The following is a 12,905-nucleotide window of genomic DNA, read 5'->3' as shown; positions in this document are numbered from 1 at the left end:
CATGAGGGTGAATGGGATTTGGTGCATGATGAATTGGACAGTTTTGCATGACCTCAAGTTTAACAGAAGCTGGAATATGTAAGGCTCATCAGAATGTAATAAAATAATCTAATCCAGAGGTAACAAAGATATGGACAAAGCGGAGGCTGTGGAGGACGTGGTATTGGCACAGAGGTGACTTGTGATGAGAAGCTCCATGTAAATAGTCAGGAATGGAATGGCTCAAATATTTGAAAAGCCTGACATGGTCTATGTGCAATTAGTTTAAAAAAATACTTAAGACAGCACGTCATGGACATGGGAAGACAATTTATTTTATTAGCAATTACATGTAAACTCCTGAGTTAACAGGAGATTTCCTGGGAGAACCAATTACAAGACAGCAAATCATTCAAAAAAAAAATCAGAACAATGTTTGCCGGGTCAGACATTTATCAATGATAAACCCAAAAGTGAAACAAATGGAAAGGACAACAAAAATTAGATAGCAATTTTTGAAGTTACTGGGAATTGTACAGTTGAGGCAGGACTTATTCAATATACTCAATCTGATTATTTAAGTTAAAAGTTTTAATTACCAATTGAACAGAAGTTAAAAACACAAATAATAGTGGAACCAGCAGAACACAAAGAGCAAGCAATGGGGAGGAGGTGGAGAGTAACTGCTATCAACCAGCTGACCAGAGTTAGTAAGTCACTGGAAGATGGGGACAAAAGTAAAAAGCAACTTTTCAAGAAAAATGTGAGGTGCAGAGACTTAGCAATTATAGAGGCAATTTCAAAAATGCAAATTCTGGAAATACACAGCCAATTGGTCAACATCTATAAACAGAAGATAGATCAACATTTTTGTTCAGAACCTGAATTATAACTCTATTCGAGTGAAGGGTTTACATTAACAACATAGATTCATTTTTTTTCTTCTTTATAGATTGAGTTTTTCCATGTATTCTGTGTTCTCTGCAGAGTAAGTACAGTTCATATTACAAAAATGATGCACATCCTAAGTTACAGCATTTAAGTTAAAGGTTCATTTTGCCATAATCACAAAAATGTTCAGAAACCCAAACTTGGTGAAACAAACGAAGTAAAATACTGTATACTTGAAAGTTGAAGCAGCCAAGCAAAACCAATACAAGGTACAGAAAAGAAACCACAAATTGCCAAGCAGAGAGAACAGGTCAACTGTTCTTAAGAATCATTGATGTTTTAAACTTGTAAGTTTTATATTTTGTATGAATGACTATAAAAAAGTTTAAGGCAAACCATATAAACCTGTTTGATCTTTCATTTTCAAAAGTATGCATACATTGCTTCAAGGATGTTGTGCTGTCTCAGAAATAGAAGTTCATTTGTTACTTAACAAAACAAATAGTTTAATATAACTCGCAAAACTTCTAAAATGCTGGCAAAGATTCCCAATAGAATCTATGTAATTTTTTTTCCACTACTGCTCCGTCTATTATGGCAATTCACCATAGTTGTTACTGTTATTTGGTATGCAGCTATTTCAAATTCCCTTTTATATCAGTCATATTACAAGCCACGAATGTATAAACTGCTGCAGAATACTAATTCTCAAGCATTAAATAGTCAAGTTCTATCAAAAATTGTGAAATACTATTTCCTATGACAAAATTGTACGACGATGTGCAATTTGAAGCAAAAATTCCGTCCACTAAATAATTTTCTTTAACACCATCTGTTATACAGTACTGATTATTTAAAAATGAATCAGCAGCATATACTGAAGCAATATCAATTTAATACACGTAGTAACGAACTAAAACATGTTTCTTCAATGCAAATATAAAAATTAACTTGGAATATCAACTTGCCATGACCTCCACATGACTCTCAATATTGCTATGATCCAAGTTAATGAATCATAGTTTATTTGTATTGAAGTATATTTGCTAACCCAGTTCGTAGCATTTAACTCTAAAGATATTTGTTACAGCTCCGAAATCAATACCTACAACTAGTACAGTCTTAAGATTTTTAAAAATCTCTGGTAATGATTCAACGTGGGAATATTTACAGTACAAGTTTGCATCAACTTGTGTTTACAGAAAATCTTAAGTAATCATGTAATTGTAAATGCTAAGATTATGTGGAATAATCAATGTTGCAGTATCAGCATCTTTACTCCCAGCTGTCAAAAGCTTAAGAACGCCATTAATTTTGAGACAATTCACCAGTATGGTTTCTATTAGGTACTGGTAATGTGTCAATTATGAAGCTGATGGAGTCACCTGCTTGTAAATTAGGCTGATTGTTGTTAAAAGAAAAATGTCATTGTTGAGCTGGGTAATGTTGTGAAGCATCAGATAGGAAAGTGGTTCTTCGCTGGCATATAATTACCTAAATGCCATGATAATTGGCATAGGGTCTGTTCAGTTATCATAGACTTCTGATGGAATCCTTCCTCCAATCCAAGCAATGCCCAATGTAGTGTTTAAATAGATTATTAATCTAACACTTGGATTAAAATACCCACATGACTAATCAGTATAGCAGTTAGGAATAGTTTTCTCTGTTGATTTACCAACCAACTGTCCATTTGCTGTATTTTTTAAAAATTGCATCTTATGGAAAATAACTGCAAATTTTTAAAACAAATAACTCAAACAAAAAGAGAACATTTGATTTTCCTCACCACTCCAATTGGCTTTATTTAGTGTACTTTGTTGATCATTTTGTCCTAGAGCAATAGTAACCAATTCCATGCCTTTCCAGGTACAGTCCCCATCATCACAAGTAGATTGATGTTTGTAGTATCGATTTTAAAGCACCAAATTCATTCACAGCTAAAAGGAACATTGTACTCTGAGCCTTTCTAGTACTGTTTAAGTTACAAAGTGTGTGTAAACACATATGACTAGTCAACACTTAATGGGTCTTAGTTAGTTGAATGATATTTGGTCATGATTTTACGTAGAAGAATTCAAGCCAGAATTATGCCAGGATTGAAGGGCTCAGCAAACAGATATGCATGCATAAAAGTTTGAAGATCAAAAGAATTATCCATTACAGTAGAATATTAGGAAGTTACTGCCAAAAGAAATTTAATATGATAATATTTGTTCGAGAATTCAACTTAAAATTTGTATTATCACAACATAGAAAAGCCAGAAATAGGGACCAACACAGATCTAGAAGGATGTATTTAGAAGGAAATTTTGTGATCACTCCATTTGGTAAAATACAATATGAATATTTACTGTAACACCTGAGACAAGGAAATATTAAAACTTCCTTCAAAATATTTGATAGGAACAATTCTGTTCATACAGCATCAACTGTTGTACAAATATCTACATGCTGCATACAGAATTAAACAGTATTAAAAATGTTGCGCTTCACTTCTCCAGATGCCATGTGTTACTTAAAGCCTTAACTGAGTGTATTTCAACAGCTGCTGGAGCAATATCTTCTACTTCAAAAACCAATAAATGAATCTGGAAGTTGCTACATAGATAAGTATTAGTAGAGCACTTTTTAAGCTTACCATATAGCCTTTCATTATATAAGCCGTGTCAGATAACATCCTTGGGATCCATTAAATTAACAAGTAATACAGAAAATTTCAATATTAAATGTAAATTGCAATGACATGTAAAAACTATTAACTGAAAACAAAGGTTACCAATGCAAATACTGTGCTGATACAATCTTCCGTATATACACAATAAAAATGTCAGTATCTGCAAAAATAATTTTAAAATCGTGCACAAAGTATACATTTGTTGTAACATTTAAAATTTCCCTTGCAAAGGAAGCAATGGAAATTTCAATTTTCAATAATTAAGATCCTCCAACACTCCTTTCTGCTCAACTTCCATTACATTTTAAACCCGGGGAGGGGCATTTTGTGCATCGATTCCATCTTCAGTCTGCTCCACTGCAGCTTATGGCCCATCTAAAAAGGGAAGCAATGTTTGCGACAACCACTGTAACCCATGATCATTTTATGGCAATCTGGAAAAAAACAAATCAAAATCCATTCTCCTGGGAAAGTTTGACAAGATCCCATCTACTGCTACCAGTCTTCTGTAGCTTATGGGATCACTGCAGGAATTTTCTCTAACCAAGTCAAAAACCGACTACCGACACAAGTCTGCTGAGGCAGCGTCTCCTTTGTGCTTCCTCTTTTTGCTAGGACAGTGCTGCTGATGTGGCTTGTTGCCTGGATTCTGTTTGTTTGATACACTTCCAACATGGTTGGAGTTCTGTTGTCCTTGGAAGCCTTTGATGGATGAACGAAATAGTCTTGCTGTACCATGCTAGAATAAAACAATATATTAAATCAACAAAATGTTATTCCTTTACCAGAAAAAAAAACTTTTCAGCAGTTACATAGGAAGTGCTGATATAGAAAATATTATTCTTGTTACACATTATCTTGTTTTTTGCACAAAATTAATTATGTATGCTATGTAATACAATTAAGATGATTTTTGCCAAAATTACAACAGTGACTACAATTCAGAAATGTTTCATTTGCTATGAGGTATTTCGGACATGCTGAGTTTGTAAAAGGTGTGATATAAATGAAAGATCTTTATTGATCTGTTAATTCTCTATACAAGTACAAATTTCTATACTCATCACCCTCCTCCTGTTGTCAAATCCTTTTCCAACTTGAGTTATTTCCCAGTAAATTTTGGAACGGGGAAGAGAAAATAGTAAAATATTGCTCTTCCAAAATAACCCACAAATTTGCAGGTTACAAACTTGTATTTCACTCGAAGGTAACAAAATTGAGTGTTAATCAGCATTTCTATCAAATACATTTTCTTTTAAAACACAATTAACCAGTAACAGGTCAAGAAGCCAGCAAAACAACTAAGTTGCTTCTATCTCTACATAAAATTTGTTTTTAGGGTTTTTCAGTTGAAAAAAAATCAAAGTTCCCAAACTCTAGGTCACATCATCAACTTGATCCCTTGCCTCCAACATCTTCACCTCAACAGATATTGGGATAAGCATTTGAAAAACGTTTTATTTAAATTATGGTTAACTGCTGCCTCAGCCTCCTCCACACCATCTGCCTGTAATAACTGAGCACTTGAAAACCTGAGATCACCTAATATCCAATTCTACTGCACCTGTACCAAATTCCACTGTCTTTCCAACCAAATCTCTTCACCACCTTACAATGTGCAACACTTGATCCACTTTGATTCCATTCTCTGGGATCTGCCTCACAGGTTGAGCTTGCTGTACTTATGCCCTTGAAGTTCTTCAAAATTTGCAACAGTCCTCTCCTTGATTCTACAAGTATTTTCCCAGATTAAGAAGGGCCTGATTATATCCTGCTCTCTTAAAGATACCACTCCAGAATTTCTTGGAGAGTTACATCATAATAATAGGGACTCGACTCCATGGGAAATGATCCCATTGAAATATATAGTATTCTTAAGGGGTTTGACAAGATAAATGCAGAGAGGGTTTCCTCTCATTGGAAAATCTAGGACCAGAGGGGATCATTTCAGAATGAAGGTACACCAGTTTAAGACAGAGACGAGGATGAATTTCTTCTCTCAGTGGGTTGAGTGTCCTTGGAACGCTATCATGGAGAGCTGTTGAGGCAGTGTAATTGTATATATTTATGGCTGAGAAGGATAGATCCTCCATCAGTAGGGAAATCAAGGGTCAGTGGGAAAGACAAGAAAGTGGACATGAGGATTGTGAGATCAGATTTGATCCTATTGAATGGTGGAGCAGGCTCAAGAGTCATGGAGTCAGATGTACAGCACAGAAACAGGCCCTTCAGTCCAAAGTGTCCATACTAACTAGATATTCTCGACAAATCTAGTCCCATTCATCTGCATTTGGACCATATCCCTCTGAACCCATCTTATTCATACACACAACCAGATGCCTTTTAAAATGCTGAAATTGTACTAGACTTCACCACTTCCTCTAGCAGCTCATTCCATAAACGCACCACCCACTGTGTGAAAAAGTTATCCTTAAGTCCCTTTTATATCTTTCCCTCTCCCCTTAAACCTATAACCCCAATGTCAGGGGAAGACCTTATCTATTTACACTATCCCTGCCAATATATGATTTTATAAAACTCTAAGGTTACCCTTTAGGCTCTGACACTCTAGGATAAATAGTCCCAGTCTATTCAACCTGTCCATTCAGGTCAAACCCTCCAAACCTGGCAACATCCTTGTAAATCTTTTCTTAACCCTTTCAAGTTTCACAACACCCTTCCTATAGCAGAGAGACCAGATCTCAACACAGTATTCCAATGGTGACCTAACCAATGTCCTGTGCAGCTGCAACGTGACCTCCCAAGTCCTATACTCAATGCACTGACCAATAAAGGCAATAAAGGCCTCCACATTTATGGCATATTAGCACACTTTAATTCCTCCCCCTCATCGGGAGCTCTTTGCCACTGAGCTAATGCCAATCAGTCACTTGATCACAGGGACGTTACAGCTGGGCACAGTGCCCAGTGTCTCCTCGCATGCACACGACTGCCATCACAGTGTGGAAACCAGGAGTGAGAGTGGGGACTGCTGTTCTTTCCTCCTCTCTGAACTGTGCGAGCTATCAGATCTTAGTGCCACTCCAAATGAGACTAGACCTGGATAGCAAGTGACAAATAAGGTTTTCACTTGGTAAAATAACTATAGAGATCAAAGTTTCTTGGTTTTGGAGCGCAGTTCAATAGATAAATCCTCTTTTTTTAAAAAAAAACCTTTCTTGATCTGAAAGCTTGAACCCTCAATTCTGAAGAAGGGTCACTGGACCAGAAATGTTGACTCTGCAGTCTCTCCACAGATGCTGCCAGACCTGCTGTGTTTCCCCAGCAATTTCTGATTTTTGTTTAGCTTTCACTGTTCTTCAGCTTGTGAATATTGTCACTGTCCCAGCACATTGCAGTCAGTTGCCCTTGATTGTCATACTAAAGTGCTTAGAAGAGATTTACCAGGATGTTGCCGGGTACGGAAGGTTTGAGTTATAAAGAAAGGCTGGAATTTTTTTCACTGGAGCTTAGGAAGTTGAGGCATGACCTTATAGAGGTTTACAAAATCATAAGGAGTATAGATAGGGTTAATGGTTGGTGTCTTTTCCCTGGGATGGGAGATTTCAAGACAAGGGGGCATATTTTTAAGGTGAGAGGAGAGAGATTTTCAAAAGCAATGAGGGGCAATTCTTTTGCACAGAGAGTGGTTTTTGTGAGAAATATACTTCCAGAGGAAGTGGTGGGTGTGGTACCAGTTACAAATAGTTAACAGACATTTGGATAATTCCATGTATAGGAAATATTTGGAGGGATATGGGCCAGGAGCAGGCAGGTGGGACTAGTTTCATTTGGGATTATGGTCAGCATGGACTGGTTGGACCGAAGGGTCTGTTTCCATGCTGCATGACTATGACTCAATATCCTACCAACCGGTGACTCCACTTTCAAGGAACTATGAACCTGCACTCCAAGGTCTCTTTATTCAGCAACACTCCTCAGGACGCTACCATTACATCCTGCCCTAATTTGCCTTTCTGAAATGCAACACCTCACATTTATCCAAATTAAACTTCGTCAACCACTCCTCAGCCCACTGGCCCATCTGATCAAGATCCTGTTGTACTGAGGTTACCTTCTTCACTATCCACTACACCTCCAATTTTAGTATCTGCAAACTTACTAACCATACCTCCTATGTTCACATCCAAATCATTTATACAAATGACGAAAAGCAGAGGCACACCATTGGTCACAGACCTCCAGTCTGAAAAGCCCTCCACCACCATCCTCTGTTTCCTACCTTTCAGCCAGGTCTGTATCCAAGTAGCTAGTTCTCCCTGTATTCCATGTGATCTAATCACGCAAACCAGTTTACCATGGGGAACCTTGTTGAATGCCTTACTTAAATCCATATAGATCACATCCACTGCTCTGCCCTCATCAATCCTCTTTGTTACTTGTTCAAAAGAACGCAATCAAGTTAGTGAGCCACAATTTCCCATGCACAAAGCCACGTCAGCTATCCTTAATCAGTCCTTGTCTTTCCAGGGAAATACATGTAAATCCTGTCCATCAGGATTCCCTTCCAACAACCTGCTCACCATTCACATCAGGCTCACTGGTCGATAATTCTCTGGCTTCTCCTTACCATCTTTCTTAAATAGTGGCTTCATATTCGCCAACCTCCAGTCTTCCAGAACTTCACATGTGGCTATCGATGATACAGTTGCCTCAGCAAGAGGCCCAGCAATCACTTCCCTAACTTCCCACAGAGTTCTAGGCTACATCTGATCAAGCCCAGGGATTTATCCATCTTCATGCATTTTAAAATGTCTAGCACCAACTCCTCTGTAATATGGACATTCTAAGATGTCACTATTTATTCCCACACATTCTCTATGTTTCATCTCCTTCACCACAGTAAACACTTATGCTAGACACTCATTTACTATCTCCATTTCCTGTGATTCCACATATAGGCAACCTTGCTGATCGTTAAGGAGCCCTATTCTCTCCCGAGTTATCTTTTTAGAACACAAAAATACAATGCAGAACAGGCCCTTCGGCCCTCAATGTTACGCCAATCTGTGAACTAATCTAAGCCCATCCCCCTACACTATCACAACATCCATGTGCTTATCCAAGGATTGTTTAAATCTCCCTAATGTTGTTGAGTTAACTACATTGGCAGGCAGGGTATTTCATGCCCTTACCACTCTGAATAAAGAACCTGCCTCTGACATCTGTCTTAAATCCATCACCCCTCAATTTGTAGCTATGCCCCCTCGTACAAGCTGACGTCATCATCCTAGAAAAAAGATTTTCAATGTTTGCCCTGTCTAATCCTCTGATCATCTTGTATGTCTCTATCAAATCCCCTCTTAGCCTTCTTCTTTCCAATGAGAACAGACCCAACTCCCTCAGCCTTTCTTCATAAGACCTTCCCTCCAGACAAAGCAACATCCTGGTAAATCTCCTCTGCACCTTTTCCAATAGTTCCACATCCTTCCTGTAATGGGGCGACTAGTATTTGTAGAATCCCTTTGAACTCTCCTTAACTCTATTTGCCAAAGCTACTTCATGTCCCCTTTTGGCTCTCTTTGACTTCCCTCTTAAGTATACTCATACTGCTTTTATATCCTTTTAGGGATTCACTTGATCTCGGTTGTCTATACCTGACATGTGCTTCCTTCTTATTCAAGGCTCTACAGCTTACTCCTGTTCCTGTTTCTTAAGGCTTATGGTTATCTAAATAATTCCTTGAACTGTCCAACATAATAAAATCACAATTTTGTTTTATGTATAGAATGCTTTCATTCAGTAAACCAAGAGTGATAAATAACTTGAAGTCTTCATTTCAGTATTCATTAGATCATGGAGAATTGAGCCCACATTAATTAGAATAATTCACAATTAAGGACTTTGGAACAAGCTGTGCATTTAACGTGGAGTAAGTCTATGGCTTTGTGACTTCATTATAAAAAGTAATTAGGAAATCCTCTGACAAGGGCAAGATGACCACTGATTATCAACTATTAAGGTTTTTCTCCATAAAACCAATCAACGTTTAATTGCCCAATACCTGGTTTGACAGCCTCAAATGGATCGGGCAGCAATGTAACATGTTATTAGAACAGGAAATACAATTTGAAAGAGGGTGAAAGTGGAGTCATTAAAAGTAGAGTCTACTTGCAGCTAACTTATACACCAGCAGCAGACCACAATAATGCCAAACCTGAGCTTTAGTGGTGTTACTTGTTGAATTGCTTGATGTAGTGTGCTGCACTTTCAAATTTGGCAATGGAGACGATTCTGCCGCAGATTCCTGTGGCACTGATTTGTTAGTGGTGGACTGGTGACTGCCAGATTGTTTGGAGGTTTTGCAAGGTGTCCCATCAGAGTCCTAAATATAAAAACATACAAATTACATTTAAAATCATGCACAAACACCGTAAACAAAATAACACACCAAACTGACAATGTCATTCTGTTCAGCATTGTAGCTTGCACTGAATGAAAATGTTGATATATTGTGAAAGATCTTGCAGATCGTGCAAGCCAATATAAAAAACAACTTATTTTGCAAACTTTAGACTGAAACTTTCTGTGAAACCATACTTATACACAGATTCCTAATTCATTCACAGGATGCAGATATCACCAACAAGACCAGCATTTACTGCAAGATGTGAGCTGCCTCCTTGAACCACTGCAACCATGTGGCAAAAATAATTCCAAACTGCTACAAGGAAGGGAGCTCCAGGCTTTTGAACCAGCAAAAGGAATTGTGATCAGGTCAGGATAGTGTAACAATTGGAAAAGAACATTCTTGCAGATGAAGGACTTGCTCGTGACATTACAATTTTGTTTTACTTTTCAATCACCACATCATTCTGGTCTGCATCCTTGTAGCAGCCATCTAACCTATCACTGCTTCTTCCTTCCTGATGTCTATCAACTTCAGCAATTCAATAAATAGCAACACAAAAATAAAGACTGAATCCGACTGGTATACAATTTTACACGAAGTAAATGTGCCTTTTAGTAACTCAATTCTGTGCCAATTCATGCTGTAGTCAGCGTTTGAGGAAATTTGCTTCGTGGCAGAAGAGGGTGGACTCTCTATGCATTTACTGTCCATGTTCTTCTAGCTGGAAGGAAGATAGATGATTTGGAAAGCGCTGCAAAAGCAACCTTGGTGAGTTGTTACAGATGGTGCACATTGATACCATGGTGTGCTAACAGTGGACAGAGAAAATTCTAGGTAGATGCGAAGCAAGGAAAGGCTTTGGGGAAATCAGGATGAGTCACTTGTCAGATTTCCCAGCCTCCGACCTGCTCTTGTAACCACAGTATTGCATTTCATTTGACTGGATTTATTATGGTCATATCTACCAACATTCAATGAAAAGTATTGTTTTGCATGATAACCAGACAAACCAGCTATGTAAGTGTATCAGGGAAATAGACAGAATGCAGAATGTAGCAAACAGCTACAGGGGAGGTGCAGACAAAAATCAATTCTAATGAGAGGTCTGTTTGTAAGTCTGATAACAGCGGGGAAGAAGCTATTCTTGAATCTATTGGTACGTGTTTTCAAACTTTTGGATCTTCTGCCTGATGGAATAGAATGGAAGAGAGTATAACTGGGAGAGGAGGGGTTTTTGATTATGTTGGCTGCTTTCCTGAAACAGCTGAAAGTGTAGATGAAGTCAGTGGAAGGAAGGCTGGTTTTCATGACAGACTGGGCCATGTTCACAACTCTCTAATTTGTTGTTGTCATGGGCACAGCCGTTGTCATGCCAAGCAGTGGTGCATCTGGATAGGATACTTTTAATGGTGCATCTATAAAAATTGATCATTGTGGACATGCCAATTTTCCTTAGCCTTCAGAGGCAGTAGAGGCATTGGTGTGCTTTCCAGACTGTAGCATCCATGTGGATGGACCACGATAGATGATTGGTGACATTTACTCCTAGGACTTGAAACTCTCGATCACCTCCACCTCAGCGTCATTGATACAGACAGCGGCATGTCCTCCACTCTGCTTCCTGAAGTTAATGGTCAGCTCCTTCATCTTGCTGACATTGACGGAGAGATTGTCGTCTTTACACCTTGCCACTAAACTGTCTCTTTCTTGTACTCTGTCTTCTTGTTGTTCGAGTTATGACGTAAGCTTTGTTAGAAATCCTGGATTCTGACAAATCTTGTGTTGTCATCATAAGCAATGGCAATCATATCATTTCAACTCTGGAATTTAGCTCTTGTGTCCATATTTGGACTAATACTGTAATAAGGTACAGAGAAGTGATCTTATTAGGATGTCAACCAAGTATCAATGAGCATGTCATTGGTAAGAGCACCTTGCTAGCACTGTTACAATCACTACAGAAGAGTTTGTTGACAGTCAGCCAGGTAGTCCTCGTAAAATGAGTTCCCTGATCTGAATTGTTAATCTGGTCCAATCAGGGAGCCCTGGATGACAGATATAAACAGGAGTTGCACTACCGCACTTAGGTGGTAGTGTGGGGGTTTAAAAAAAAAAGTAAATAAATAAATAAAAAATAAACAGGAGTTACTGGGGAAATAAAAAGCACTACCGCACTTAGGTGGTAGTGTGGGGGTTAATAAAAAAAAAAGAAAAAAATAAATAAATGTACATGACGTTAGAGCCTGGGTGTCCTTGGAAAAGAGAAAAAAAAGAAAAAAGGGGAGTTTTACCCTAGAGTTGTTCAGGGAGAGGTGGGAAAAAAAAAATAAACAGGAGTTACGTTAGAGCTCGGGTGTCCTTGGAGAAGGAGCACGCGGTGTCCACCAACACCCTGGAGTTGTTCAGGGAGAGGTGGGCGCCGCAGGGAGTGGAGTGCATCATTTCTCCCTCCAACTCTATTTTGATTTAGTCCCTACCCTCCCCTTCACTGTTTTGATCACACAGCACTGCCCTTTGATGTGAAGGGCAGTGTTTGTCACTGGCCACCCAGGTGTTTTCCTATCTTCCTGGTGGTGGAATTTGAATAAAGATTCGTGCACTTTGTGTCATTCACTGTGTCGCACACCTGCACTCACACACCATGGGTGCTGAGGAAAAAATAAGCACTACCGCGGTTAGGCGGTAGTGTGGGGGTTAAATTTAAAAAAAATATAACCAGGAAATTAAATAAATTCCCCCCTGTCTCTTTGGGGAGAAAAAAAAAAGATAAAAAAGAAAAAAAAATAAACAGAAGTGTTTAGCCTCAACTACGACACGCAGCTCCTGTTCGTCGACCGTGACGGTTTGGAGGTTGCCCTCAAGACGCTGCCTGTCTTTTATCAGGTCCTGATCACTGTCTGGAACATGGTCGAATCGCGTCGCGCCTACCCTCTGGCTGGAGTAGCGGCTGTCATCAGGGAGCTGTTGCTCAGGAATCCGCACCTC

General features: G+C 38.7%; 1 protein-coding gene across 2 annotated transcripts in view; it reads right to left on the bottom strand.

Moving 5' to 3' along the window:
- Positions 1-289: 289 nt before the first annotated feature.
- The window catches only part of tent4b (terminal nucleotidyltransferase 4B), a 90,967-nt gene continuing 78,351 nt past the window's right edge, over positions 290-12,905 (bottom strand). The window contains exons 11-12 of one of the 2 annotated variants that reach the window (XM_043706948.1): positions 9,726-9,893; positions 290-4,286 (exon numbers count right to left, since the gene is read on the bottom strand). In XM_043706948.1, coding sequence (XP_043562883.1) covers positions 4,107-4,286; positions 9,726-9,893 — 348 coding nt within the window. In that variant the 3' untranslated portion in view covers positions 290-4,106. The remainder of the gene's footprint in view (positions 4,287-9,725; positions 9,894-12,905) is intronic. The other variant, XR_006314119.1, reaches the window with a different exon arrangement.

Source organism: Chiloscyllium plagiosum, chromosome 17 (genome assembly GCF_004010195.1).
Source record: "Chiloscyllium plagiosum isolate BGI_BamShark_2017 chromosome 17, ASM401019v2, whole genome shotgun sequence".
Taxonomy (NCBI): domain Eukaryota; kingdom Metazoa; phylum Chordata; class Chondrichthyes; order Orectolobiformes; family Hemiscylliidae; genus Chiloscyllium; species Chiloscyllium plagiosum.
This window is presented reverse-complemented; position numbering and strand designations above follow the sequence as displayed.